This window comes from Eretmochelys imbricata, chromosome 19 (assembly GCF_965152235.1).
Source record: "Eretmochelys imbricata isolate rEreImb1 chromosome 19, rEreImb1.hap1, whole genome shotgun sequence".
In the NCBI taxonomy this organism is placed as follows: domain Eukaryota; kingdom Metazoa; phylum Chordata; order Testudines; family Cheloniidae; genus Eretmochelys; species Eretmochelys imbricata.
Window position 1 is genome coordinate 3,946,196 of NC_135590.1, and position 13,797 is coordinate 3,959,992.

Sequence of the window (13,797 nt, forward strand, 5' to 3'; positions counted from 1 at the left end):
CTGGGGCCTAGATGCTACGGGGATGGGTGCACTGCGTGGTGACTAGGCAGTCAGATGTGCAGGGCTGGATTGAGGGATGGCTGGATGGACGGGAGCACGGATCCAGAGACGGACAGTCCCTTCCTCCTTAACCCACAGGGCTCTCTGGTGCGCCGACCGTCTGCCTTCAGGCGAGCAGCGGGAAGAACTGCACTCGCTTGGTTGAGACGTTAACGGCCAACCTGTCTGGCTGGCTGTCAGGCGCCGGGCTGTGGTTTGAGGTTAGGGTTCTCTGGTGATTCCCCTGCAGCCCTGTGGCTGCTGACAGTGCAGTGATGAGCAGAGAGTCCCGTAGGCCTAGACAATGGTCTACATGCTGACGGGGGCTGTACGGCATAAGGAGCCCGAGCTGCTGTCCCGTGAACTGTGTCCCAGCTCAGATGCAGGAACCTCCTCGCTCATCCCGGAATGAGTCCTCTCCGGGGTCCTTTCGGGCTTGGCAGCCGGCTGACTGCCCCCCGGGCCAGCCTCCCTCCAGCGTCACAGGAAGCTGGGGCTCAGAGCCTCAGTGTGGCAACTGGGTAAGTGCTGTTGTTCTCCAGACCCTGCTCGTCCAGCCCTGCTCCCCAGACAGCTCTGCTGAGGCCTGTGAGGAGCAGGGGTCTGGGCTTGTCTCCGGGCAGTCATGGCGCTGGATTGCAGGGGGAGGCGGAGACGCTGCCCGCTGAGAGGGGCTGGGGGCGGACGGCAGGTTTGACAAGAATGGGCGCTGCCGAGGGGATGACTCGCTCGCCCTGCCGGCGAAGGATGGGGGCCAGAGGAGAATCCAGCTCTCTGGTTAGCGGGAGTTAGAAGAGCATTTTTGCCCCCTTGGGTCCTGGGGCCTGGCTGGCCCAGGGGACAGCGATGGGGGCTGAGTGCCCAACACCCCCAGCCATGGCCAGTTAGTGTCTGTGTCCTCGATCTCTAGGTGCTGAGGGAACAGGCAGCAAGGATGGACGGGACCCAACTCCCCTGCCATCCCCAGCTCCCAGCAAGAATGGGGCGTCCGGCTGGGGTCTGCTCTGCCCAGGGATCACATGAAACCTCCCTTCACCTGTCACCACCCCTTGCCTGCACTGCAGCCAGATAGGGAGGGGAGCTGCAGGCCAGGCAGGGATTTCCCCGCGCCTGGAGCACTTTGTTCCTTCTGCAAAGCGTTTCAAACCCATTGAGGACACAGCTGGCTCTGTTCTGCAGAGAGCCGCAGGGTTAAGGGCCAGTTCTTCCCCTTGTTCAAACAGGGCTGGGCTGCCCAGTTCACATGGAGCACTGAGCATCAGTGTCGTGTGACTTCTATAAGTGGGGGGGCTGGGCTCCAGTCAGGCCAACGGGGCCGCGCGTGTGTGTGGGCAAATTCCCTGCCTGCCCACAGGGGCACCATTTCAGATGCTTCGGGGGGAGGAGGGGCATAACTTTAACCATGGTTCCAGGGACTACTTAGACAACTGAAAACACTTGTTTTTTGGCAGATAATAACTTACAATGCTCCTGTCAGATAATTTCTGTCTCATTCCTATAGCAAGAAAGAAAATTTCATAAATATTAGACCCGCTCAGCTCTAATACTAACATGTTCTGACCTCTTGTGGCAAGTCACTTACGGGACAGTGGTGAGGTTTAAATCATACTGTCTCGTCGTACTCAGATTCTCTTACTGAAGTCAGAAGGGACCATCATGATCATCTAGTCTGACCTCCAGCACATTGCAGGCCACAGAACCTCCCCCACCCACTCCTGTGATAGACCCCAAACCTCTGGCTGAGTTACTGACCTCCTCAAATCATGGTTTAAAGACTTCAGGTTACAGAGAATCCACCATTTACACCGGCAAATGACCCATGCCCCAGGCTGCAGAGGTCTCTGCCAATTTGAGCCCGGGGGGAAATTCCTTCCTGACCCCAAATCCGATGATCAGTTAGATCCTGAGCATGTGGGCAAGACCCACCATACAGATACCTGGGAATAATTCTCTGTAGTAACTCAGCCCTCCCCATTTAGTGTCCCGCTCCAGCCACTGGAGATTTTTGCTACAGGCAGTCGCCGATGGGCCACATGCCATTGTAGGCAGTCCTGTCACACCATCTCCTCTAGAAACTTCCTAAGCTCAGTCTTGAAGCCAGTTCGGTTTTTTTCCCCCACTGCTCCCCTTGGGAGGCTGCTCCAGAACTTCACTCCTCTGATGGTTAGAAACCTTCACCTAATTTCAAGCCTAAACTTGGTGATGGACAGTTCCTATCCATTTGTTCTGGGGTCCACACTGGTGCTTAATTTAAATAACTCTTCTCCCTCCCTGGTATTTGTCCCTCTGATGTATTTATAGGAGGCAATCATCTCTCCCCTCAGCCTTCTACTGGTTAGGCTAAACAAGCCAAGCTCTTTGAGTTTCCTAAGGTAGGTTTTCCATTCCTCAGATCATCCTAGTAGGCTTTCTCTGCAGCTGTTCCACTTTGAATTAGTCTTTCTTAAACATGGGAGACCAGAATTGCACACAGGATTCCAGATGAGGTCTTGCCAGTGCCTTGTATAATGGTACTAACACTTCCCTGTCTCTAGTGGAAACACCTCGCCTGAAACACCCCAGGACCGCATTAGCCTTTTTCACAGCTGCATACCACTGATGGTTCTTGTTCATCCTGTGAACAACAAATAGACCCATGTCTTTCTCCTCCTCCTCTGTCACTTCCAACTGATAGGTCCCCCAGCTCATAGCAAAAGTTCTTGTTGTTAGTCTCTAAGTACACGACCTTATACTTTGCCCTATTAAATATCATCCCATTTCTATCACTCCAGTTTACAAGGTCATCCAGATCTTCTTGTATGATATTCTGATCCTCCTCGGTATTGGCAATACCTCCTAACTTTGTGTCCTCTGCATATTTTATTAGCACGCGCCCACTTTTTATGCCAAGTTCAGTAAAAAAAGTTTAAGATTGGTCCCAAGACTAATCCCTGAAGAACTCCACTGGTAAATGCCCTCTAGCCTGACAATTCACCTTTCAGTATGACCTGTTGTAGTCTTCCCTTTAACCAGTTCCTTATCCACCTTTCAGTTCTCATATTAATCCCCTTCCTATCCAATTTAACTAATTAATTGCTCACGTGGAACTGCATCAAACACTTTACTGAAATCCAGGTAGATTAGATCTACTGCATTTCTTTTGTCTAAAAAATCAGTTCTCTTTCCAAGGAAAGATATGAGTAACTTTGTAACTGCCTCTGGGATACAACAACTGAAATAATTGTAGAAAAATCTCCAATTACTTTCTATCATTTAGGTGACTTTTCCCAGTCCACCAAACTTGGAACAGATCGTTTAACTTTAGGAAACATCCTACCAGTCCTTTCTTCTCTTAATCACCGTGTTTATAAACAAAATTCTGACTCCTAGACCCTGCCTCAGGGCTCAAGCTGGGAGCAGCTCATCTGTCTCCTCTGCAGAATTCATTGCATTGCACACTCAGGATGCCTGCCTGAGGCTTGCAGTTTGGGGGGGGGGGGGGGCAAAGCCCTCCATGACCCCCCCCAAACTCCGCCTGTGGCTGCTGTGCTCATGTTTGCGGCGAGTCTTATACTTTCAGGCTTTACTGGGAGTTCAGTGCCTAGATGCTTAGCTGGATGGATAGAGGAGTGTGTGTGGAGATGGATGGAGAGAGGGGCTGAATGGAGAGGGGGAGAGGTCTGGGTGGATGTATGGCTCATTGGAGGGGTGTGGATGGAGAGAGAGCTCGAGGGGTATTTATGGAGCTGGCTGGCTGGATAGATCAATGGGTGGATGGGGAGATAGGTGGAGGCTTGGGGATGGGGATAGGGATAGATAGAACTTCTCCGGAGTTTGAGGGGGTCAGGTTGGCTCCTCCTACCCAGCAAGGTGTGCAGGGCCCAGGTTGACAACATAGCTTTATAAGGGGCTCCTAATCAGTGTCAGTCCCCCGTGCCCCCAGCTCAGGACTCTGACCCCCTTTCAGGCACACAGCCCAGGCCTCCCCTCTAACCCTGCCCTCTCTTGTCTTCCAGCGGTGCTGAGATGAACAACTGGACGGCCGGGCTGGAGGCAACGGAGGCACCCCTGGGTGCTGCCCGCGGGGAGTGTGAGCTGAGTGACCCCGTGCAGTTTGTCCTGGTGCCCCTAGTGTACTGCGTGGTGCTCTGCGTGGGGCTGCCTGGCAATCTGGTGGCCCTGCTGGCCTTTCTGCAGAGTGGCCAGGTGAGGAAGGCCATCCGCATCTACCTCATCAACCTCACTCTGGCCGACATCCTCTTCAACCTCACCCTGCCCCTCTGGATCCCCTACTACTTGGCCGGGGGGCACTGGGTCCTCTCAGATGCCACCTGCCGTCTGGCCGGGGCTGCCTACTACATAGCCACCTACAGTGCCATCGCCTTCATGACCCTCATCAGCTTCGATCGCTACTGCACCGTCCGCGTGGCCAGGCTGGACCTGGCTCTGAACCGGCGCCACGGGGCCATGGCAGCTTGCGTGACGGTCTGGCTGCTGTGTTTGGGCTCCGCCATCCCCTCCCTGGCAGCCCAGCAGACCTGGGCGGGCTCTCGGGGCACCAAGTGCTTTGAGCAGTCTGCAGGGCACAGGAACTATGCCTATGCCATGGTGGGCTTCTTCGTGGCCTCCTTCCTGGTGGTGCTGGGCGCGTACGCCTCCATCATGAGGTCGCTCTCGGCCACTGCCTCCCACGGTAGCCACCGCCGGCTGGCCCGGGCCATGGTGCTGGGCATGCTGTTGGTGTTCGTGGTCTGCGTGGCCCCCTATCACCTCACCCTGGCCCCCTGGGTGGCCAGCCGGACGCAGAGCCCCGGCTGCAGCCCACCCTCCACCCTGGACATCCTGCACACCCTGAGTGTGGCCCTGCTGAGCCTCAACAGCTGCATCGACCCGCTGATCTACTGCTTCTCCATCAAGCGCTTCCGGGCTGATCTGTGGATGACTGCGCGCAAGATCGTCCGGTGCCTCCCACTGCCCCCCTCCCCGCTGGAGAGATCCATTCCCAACGTCCGCTCCTCCTCCTTCACCTCCTCCTAGCGGGGCTGCTGGGAGAATGGCTCACGGCTTAGCTCGGCTCCCTCTCCAGGGCACTGGTCCACCCTAGCGCCAGCCTCCAGTGTCTTGGCCTCGTTGTGAGAATCTTGAACTTGCCCCCGGGGCTCTTCCAGTTGGGTGGGGGGGGTCACCTGGCAACAGCATCTCCCTGGCCTGATTGGAGGGTGACCAAGTGTCCGATGTGAGCTGGGGATCCGCTCCCTGCCAGTGTGCCCCGTGGCAGGAGGTTGGCAGGAACGGCTTTGCTGACGAGTCTGAGCCAACCTGCCCAGATGCACCCGGCCCACCTGGATCTCACTCTCTGCCACCCCCAGGCAGTCCAGCCCCCAGTGCTCCTCTGGGACATGGGCCTCCGCGGGGCTTCGGCTGGATCTGAAGATTCGAGGGACGTGGCGGTGGCACGTCTCTCTCCTCAGCAGTGCTGGCCTTGTTGCCTTCATGTTGCTGCCGGAGAGAGAGGCTTCTCCTGGGCTCCTCCTGCCTGTTTTGGAACCCCTTCTTTGCTCAGCACGGGTACGGAGCTGCCCCATCCCTGCCTTCCTGCTCCTCTAGCGCGTTAAACCCCCCTTGGGCAGATGTCCTCTACCATCGCTGCTCAGGGCATGTCACTCACCCATCAGCCCCCTCAGAGCGTCTCCAACCTCTCGGCTGCATTGTGGGGACTTGAGCACTAGCAGTAATTAGCTCCTGGCCCTCCTGATGGGGATGTGCCCCGGAGGGTTACGACAGGCTGTTAGTTGGTGGGAGGGATGCGTGGCTTTGTACCTGGTGTAACGCCCATGGCCAGGACAGAGGGTCCCGCCTGCTTGGAGACAAGGCTGCTTGGAAACGGGCCATGTGAATTTGTGCATAAACTGCGTTTTCTCTTCAAAGTTCTTTTCCTTGTCTCCTAGCTCGGCATAGCCGGAACGGAGCCCTGCAGCCGGCTCCCAGCAGGGACGGGTCGTCTGGCTGGGGTCTGCTCTCCCCAAGGGCCCGTTGATATGGGGTCTGTCATAGGGTGACACTGGCCCTTTAAGAGGGAAGAGGCCTGTGCACCTGTGACTGGGCACTTGACCCTCACTTAGGCTTAATTAGGGCCCTAGGGGATCAGAGCTGCCTGGGGCAAGCAAGGGAAGGAGCAGTTGAGAGCTGCTGGGAGAGTCGGGGTGCTTCAGGCCCCCTGGAGCAGGGAAGGGTTGTGCAGAGACCAGCAGGAGCCTGGCCACTGGCCTTCCTGAGCTGGAGAGCCAGTGCTGGGGGGCTGAGGGGGTTCTGAGCTGGGGGGCTGTGGTCAGGTCGAAGAGCCGTGAGGTCAAGTGGCTGGCCGGGCAAGTGGGGGCCTGCACTGAGGGTGGAAAGGCACTGGGGACCGAGTGCTGCTGGGCTCCCAGGTGGGTGACCTGGAAGTGATGTTGCTGGGAAGGGGAGTGGAAAACCAGCATGCATTGGTGTATTTTACTAGGGGAACTGGGAGAAGGGTTTTTCCCATGAGGGGTCCACGGACTAGTGCACGTGTACATGAATAAATTCTGCCCAGAGGTGGCATCATTTGTATCAGACAGTGAGAGAGACTGTGCTCTTTTTTTGTGGCTGGGCTGAGGGGAAACTGAGGCACATGCACCTCAGGTTGGGTGCCTTATTACAGGGTCACTGTAAGGTCCCTCCCAATGCATCTTCCCCCAGCAAAAACCCAGACAGCTAGTGCCAGGGGCCCTGTGGGGCACTGTCGTATGCGGTCCTCTGTGGTGACTGGGGACAGCTATCTGTAGGGCACTCTCTAGTAACAGTTCCCCAGACTAATGGGAAGGGGGCACAGCTGCTCCAGGGGGGCAGATCCATAATCATGAGGGGGCAGTGACCCGGGGGTTTGCTGTACTGATGGGGAGGTGCTTACTCGTTGGGGAGACTTTAGTAGCAGCAGTGGGGAAGGTTATCCAGGGCAGGGCACTGGGAAATAGCAATGCCCCCTCTAAGTATAACGCCCCCTCGATGTATGGATGGCTACTAACTGGCTCTGCGTCTGCACACGTGTCTAATAATTGCTGGGTGTTTGACCCCCAACCCCATGATTATTTTATACTAAATGAGGCTATTTGGGAACTTAATTTCACACCCCAGCCCCCATGCAGCGAGCCCCCCTGAGCAGCAGGGTCTCCCCAGCCCCAGGCTTCTGCCTGGCGCAGTGAGCCTTGGAACCTCCCAGTGTCCTGTCCCGTCCGCACCGGGTGCATGTTAAAGATCCTTGTGGCGCATCTGGTAAGAGCAGGCAGGGCTGCCCCGGAGTCCTCGCCGGGGTTTCCCTCCCCCGGGGCGTGCAGTGTTGCTGTATGCCTGGCTGCTGCCCCCTGCCCCAGAGGTAGCCACATTTCAGTGCGTGGCGAGTGCAGGCGGTTGGTGAGCTGCTTTGGGAGCCTTGGGGATGAAAGGGGGCCAAGGGCTCTGCTTGGTGTTAGCGGGGCGAACACATGGTGCTGTTGGGAAGTCAGTGCCAACTGCGGTGGGTCCTAGAGGCTCTTGCAGGGGAGCAGAGGGATGGAGCCAGGGTTCACTGGTCCCCAGGGGCTCCAGGCGCTGAGACAGCACATTGCGCGATCGTCTGTCACCCTGCAGCGCCGCTGGCATGTGTGGGGCTGGCTCTGGCTCGGGGCTGCCCGGATAATTGCTGGCAGGACTGACAGCACCTACCGTGAGCTTCATTTCTGTGGCCTGTTTGGCCGGGCCCTGCTGCCAGGCACTCCGGCTTCGCAGCCCATCCCGTCCTGCCAACCCCCCTCGTTTGAGTGACGACAAGCCCAGGCCCACACCAGGCATCTCCAGAGCTGCCGTTCCCAGCGGGGTCCTGGCTTGCCCACCTGGGAGCAGGTGGCCTCTGGGGTGTGGCTCTCTTGAGCGACTGAGCTTGTGCCCGCTGGCGAGGGAGCGTCGTGCTGCTGACGAGAGGTTCGGAGGTTTCTGCTCTTGCCCGTGGATAGCCAGTGTCTGCCTTGAGTTCTGGGTAGGCGGCTGCTGCCCACTGGGTGCTGCTTGCTGGGATGCTGGGCAGAGATGGGCCTCGAGTCTGTTGTAGCTGAACTAGGGGCATTTTGGTCACTGGTGTGTTTCAGAGCAAAACTAGTAGCCAGCCCGGCTGTGTCAGGGAGGAGGCAGCTTGTGTGAGCGGCAGGCAGGAGAGACGCTGCAGCCCCATGAGCTGGGCTGGGTAGGCATCATACAATCAGCGGAATGAAGGACAGGGGTTTGTCCAACTTGTTTTAAAAACCTCCAGTGGGGATTCCACCACCTCCCTTGGGAGCCTGTTCCAGAGCTTAACCACCCTTATCATTAGAAAGCGTTTCCAGCTATCGAATCCCAAATCTCCTTTGCTGCAGATTAAGCCCATTCCTTCTCGTCCTACCTTCCGGGGACAGGGAGAACAACTGAGCCCTCTCCTCTGGAATGGCCCTTCACGTATCTGAAGGCTGTGATCAGCTCCCGGCCAAGCCCAGAGGTGCCCAGGTTTTTTAACCTTTCCTCAGAGGTCGGGTTTTCCAAACCTTTTAATCATTTTTGTTGCTCTCCTCCGGACTCCCCGATTTGTCCCCATCTTTCCTAAAGTGTGCTGCCCAGACCTGGACCCAGTCCTCCAGCTGCGGCCTCGTAGTCCTGAGTAGAGCAGGACAACTACCCCCCATGTCTTATGTCTGACACTCCCGTGAACACACCCCAGAATGACAGTAACCTTGTTTGCAACTGCATCACACTGTAAACTCGTATTCCGTTTGTGAACCACTAGAACCCCCAGATCCTTTCCAGCACTCCTGCCACCTAACTAGCGAGTCCCCTTTTTGTAGCTGGGTATTTGATTTCTTTCCCTTCCTAAGTGAAGTACTTTGCACTTGTCTTTATTGAACTTCATCTTGTTGATTTCAGACCAGTTCTCCAATTTGTCAGGGTTGTTTTGAATTCTAATCCTGTCCTCCAAAGTGCTTGCAGCCCCTCCCTGCTTAGTGTCATCTGCAGATTTTATGAGGGTGTGTATCTGTGCTTTTGCATGTGTTCCTATCTGTGTGTGCGGGTGTGGTTAGTGTGAATTTGCACGATTGTGTGTGCAATGTGCATGTGTCTATTGTGTGCAATTGCGTATGCATGCTTCTCTATGATGCATATAATTGCGCACACATGTCCCTGTGCGTCTAGGATCTGTGCAGTGCATGGGCGTGTTCCTGAATTTTGTGCACATCCCCAGTGTATGTCTATGCTGTGTGCATTTGCACAATCACGCATGCATAGATTGTAAAGCCCAAAGGGAGCACTGTGATCCTCTCTTCTACCCTCCTGTCTGACGCAGATGCAGACCCAGACCCAGACCTGCATTAATTCCTGGTGGAACTAACACAGATCTTTTAGAAAAAACATCCCGTCCTGCTTTACAAGTTGCCCGTTATGGAGATTCCACCACAAGTCTTGGAAGTTGTTCCAATGGGGAATGACCCTCGCCTTCTTTCCCCTCTGAATTTGTTCTAGCTTCAACTTCCAGCCGTTGGGTCTGTGTGTGTATGTGTCTTTTGATGTGCCTAGTTGCATACGTGTGCGTCTTCATGCACATCTATGCTGTGTGCAACTGCCCAGGGGTGTGTGTGTCTTGCTGAGTGCAATCAAATGGGCCCCTGCGTGTGTGTATCTGCATTCACATGTGCGTGAGAGTCAGAGCTGTGGTTTCTTTGCCGAAGAGCTGACTGTTAGAATCTGTTCCTCCCGGTCTGAATGGAGCTGCTTGTCATGCAAACATTTCAGCTTCCTTCGCTCCCACACTGAGTCACAGCTGTCTAACAAGGTCCGGATGCACTAACCTGCCCCTGTGAATGAGCTTGTTTACCGCCCTGAGAGCAGGCTGCGACTCTGCTATGCTCTGGGGGTTGGCACGGCCCCTGTGGAGGTTCCCGTGGTGATATCACCGGCTGGTGATGTGTGGGCAGCCCGGGGACCCGGACCCTGCAGTAGCGTGCCTAGATAGCAAGTGTGAAAAATCAGGACAGGGGTGGGGGGTAATAGGTGCCTATATCAGACAAAGCCCCAAATATCAGGACTGTCCCTATGAAATCGGCACCTCTGGTCACTCTCCCCTGCAGCCCCAGCTTGGAATCTGTTTAACCCCAAGCCTTGGCACCTACTCCAATGAAGAAATGCCAGTCCCCACCCCAGGGCGTACGGTCCCTGTGGGGCACTACAAATGTACCTAAGCATCTCCCACTCCCGCCAGGGCTCCAGCAGGGGCTGAGGCTGGGGGCATTGTTTGCAGAGCCCCCAGATGAGAGGACACCTGCACCATGACCCCCTGTGCTGAGCTAGGAGAGGCCCTGCTGGGCCATGCAGTCCCCCGCTGTGCCATGCCTGAGACACCTGATTCCACTGGGCGGGGTGCAGCGGGAGGGAGAGACCCCTTTCAGAGGCATGAAGGAGGGGAATCTTCTCTGCCCTGCCTGCTCCTGTGCGGGTACCTCTGGCTGCCAGGAGGGGGAGTGCTGGTGCAGGGCAGCAGGTGCAGACCCACTGAGCGGAGTGAGTCATGGGACTTGGTGCAGAGTAGCAGCCTTGTTAGTCTGTATCTGCAAAAAGAAAAGGAGGACTTGTGGCACCTTAGAGACTTGGTGCAGAGTTGGTGGGGGTGGGGGTGCGGGGGATGGGGGATGGAAGATGGGGAGCCAAGCTGCTGGGGGAAGAACAACAGAATCCCTCCAGCCTCCATCATTCAGGCTGTCGCCTCTGGAGAGGTTAGCACTGGCTGGGGCAGAGGGTGGGGGGCCGGGAGCAGTGGAAGGATGCCAGTTCCCACTTACTTGCTCAGAGATCCCCTAGGAAGGGCAGCGTCTCTTTAGGAGGCTCAGCTCCCTTCTGTAGCCACCTGTGGCAGTCCCTGCGGCAGGGGAAACAATCCTGGCTCTGCACAGAAATAAGACGCCCCAACATTGGGCAACCACCTGCAGTCTGACTCATGCCAGTCTGGTGTTTTTCCTTAAAGCCCCAGCTCCCGGAGTCACGTGAGCATCTCAGCATTCAAAGTTTCTAGCCCGGTTGATTGTAGAGAAGCTTGAGAAAAGGCTCAGACACCAGAAGGCAAAGCACCCCACATGGATTGTGAGTCCTTTAAAACTCCTGCTGCTGGGGGGCCTGGTTTCTGGCCGCGTGCGGCTGGCAGTGCTGTGGGAGAGGTGACCTTGAGCCCCGGAGAACACAGGCAGTGAGCGGCTCGCAGAGAGGACTGTTATACACCTGTGCTCCCCCAGAGGGCAGCAGCTCACACGCGTAGACAGGTCTAGAGATCCATTCATAAATAACGCACGAGGCGCGGCTGCTCCCCAGGTGACGGAGCTGCACAGCAAGGGGAGCCAACCGAGGTGCGTGGCCAGGGTGCCAGCCCCCTGCTGCTGGAGCTGGCGGCCACCACCGTCCTCAGCAAACACCAGCCCCACCTACGCTCATGTCACGCCTGCCCCTGCCCAGCTGCATCAGCCCAGCCAGGAGGGGGTGCTGCCCCCCGCTCACGGCTCCTGTGGTCCCGGCTGCCTCAACCACCCAGGGAGAGCCGAGGGCCTCAGGGAGAAATTCAGCAGCGTGGCCTGGGCCCAGCTGCTCACGGCAGCGGGAGGGCGCTGGACTCGCTCAGGGATTCTGCTCACCAGGCTGAAGGTGAGAGGCTGGGCTAGGTAGCGACAGGGGCTGGTCTCAGCATTCCAGGCACACAGCACGATAGATCGATGCTGCGCCCGGAGCCTGCCCCCCACCCCCAGCGCTGAATGACATCGCCGGAGAGTCAAGTGACGAACCCAGGCAGGGGGAGAGAAAGCCAGAGACAGGGAGAAGGGCACTGTTCACTGCTGAGGCCAGGAGTCCTGACTCTTAGGCCTCTGGCTTTAATTGCTCTAACCACCAGATGCCCCCACCTCTCCCAGAGCAGGAATAGAACCCAGGAGTCCTGACCGCCAGCCCCCCCACCCCCTGCTCTAACCCACCCCCAGAGCAGGAATAGAACCCAGGAGTCCTGACCACCAGCCCCCCACCCCCACTCTAACCCACCCCCAGAGCAGGAACAGTGTAACCCCAGTGTAACCAGTAGACACCTCTCCAGTGACAGAGCTGGATGCCAGGTGAAGCCAGGCCTGTTTCCTCCCAGAGGGTGAGACCCGGGTGCTGTGTTAGCCCTGGCTAAGGGCTGTTGGCGGCTCCAGAGAGCTGGCTGCTCCCTGGCAGGGTGGAGTGTGCGCTCCTCGCCATGCTCCCACTTCATGGTCTTCTTCAAATAGCCTGCGGGGGCCTTAGCAGAGCATTATGGGGGAGCCTGTAGTAAAGCCGGCTGGGGCATAGGGGGTGCAGAGCACTTGGGAGGGGCAGCCCACAGACTGCTGGAGCGAGAGGAGGGGAGGGACGTGCGGCAGGGAGCCAGGGACGCCCGCAGGGGTCTCCGATCGCTCTCCCTCTCTCTTTCGGTCGCTGGCTGTCACCTCTCCGTGCACCTCTGTCCATGCCAGCCCCTGCTGCTGACGCAAGGAGTCCTGGGAAGTCATCAGCGCTAGGAGCCCCAGAGAGTCCCCTTTAGCTGCCGTGACGTACGCCGGCCCCTCGGGGGTGACACCGTCACACCCACGAGTTGGTCTCACGTGCTGCCCATGGGAGGGCCGTATGCCACGGATACTCGCACACGTTTGCTCACACCCACTCACGCTCGCACGCTGGCTTTCACCTCCCTTGTGTTCTGCCTGCGCCTAGGGCCCTGGGTTCAGCTGTCACTTGGAAGGGAGTGCGCCCCCTGCTGGCCCCCCAGTGCGCCCCCTGCTGGCCAGGCAGGGCAGTTTTTACCTACCCACCTTGACACGATCCCCTTATCCCTGCCCAGTCGTATGCCCCTTTGCTGTGCTGACCTGCAGGGGGAGCCTGTCTGACCCCCTCCCCCTCGCCACTTATGGTGCAGGGACAGAAGGTGGGGTGGGGAAGAGGAGGATGGGATCTAGGAGCACCCCCAGAGTTCAGCTCTGGACTGCATGTGGTGATGGGGATCACAGGGGAGGTGTCTCTGGTGCTCCTGTGCCTAACCCCTGTGTGCTCTGGCCCCCCTGGCTGACAGGAGCTGGCTCCCCCTGGGTCTGGTCCCTGCCCAGTGGCAGGAAGCAGTTATGGTTTATGCAGTGTGTCCTTGTCACTCAGGGTTATTGAGCCTGAAAAGCAGGCTATGAAAATCCCCGGGTGGTCACAGCAGCGAGCCCGTACCTGGAGTGGATCTTCTTCCCTCTGAGAGCTGGCAGAGTCCCCTCAGGGCTCACTGATTGCATGGCTTGGCAAGGCCAGGACTCAGCCTGGAAGCCACTCCAGCCGGCACCAGATTGGAGCCCTGGGCCTGTCGTACTCTGCTCCTGGGCTGCGGAGCAGGGGGCACAGCCAGCTCCCTCCACATAACCCTCCGCGGGGGAAACAGGCAAAATGACTCGCCTCCCTGGCTGACTTTGGAGCAGCCCTGACAGGAGCCCAAGGGAGGGTGCTGCGTGGCCCAGCCCCAGGAAAGGTGTTCTGAGGAGGGCAGGAGCATGCATTGGTATAACGGCGTCCACACTAGGGGGTTTCAAAGGGATTTGTTCCACTCTCAGACGGATACAGTTAAAGGGGTACAAAAATTATGTTTAGACAGGATCTTGGATTGTGAGTTGTTCAGGGCAGGGTCTCTCCCTCACTATGTGTCTGTACAGCGCCTGGTGCAACAGGCCGCTGATCTCG

General features: G+C 57.4%; 1 protein-coding gene across 1 annotated transcript; it reads left to right on the forward strand.

The window, feature by feature from the left end:
* Positions 1-447: 447 nt before the first annotated feature.
* Positions 448-5,055, forward strand: LOC144277389 (platelet-activating factor receptor-like). The gene is made up of 2 exons (XM_077838149.1): positions 448-560; positions 4,035-5,055. Exons 1-2 carry the CDS (start codon positions 448-450, stop codon positions 5,053-5,055), a joined length of 1,134 nt encoding a protein of 377 aa, XP_077694275.1.
* Positions 5,056-13,797: the final 8,742 nt, after the last annotated feature.

What these genes read in the sequence shown, in the direction of transcription:
- LOC144277389 (XM_077838149.1), top strand. Translation starts at nt 448, where the DNA reads ATGAGTCCTCTCCGGGGTCCTTTCGGGCTTGGCAGCCGGCTGACTGCC. An exon ending in AGCCTCAGTGTGGCAACTGG is followed by an intron (nt 561 to 4,034) that starts GTAAGTGCTGTT and finishes CTTGTCTTCCAG; the next exon opens with CGGTGCTGAGATGAACAACT.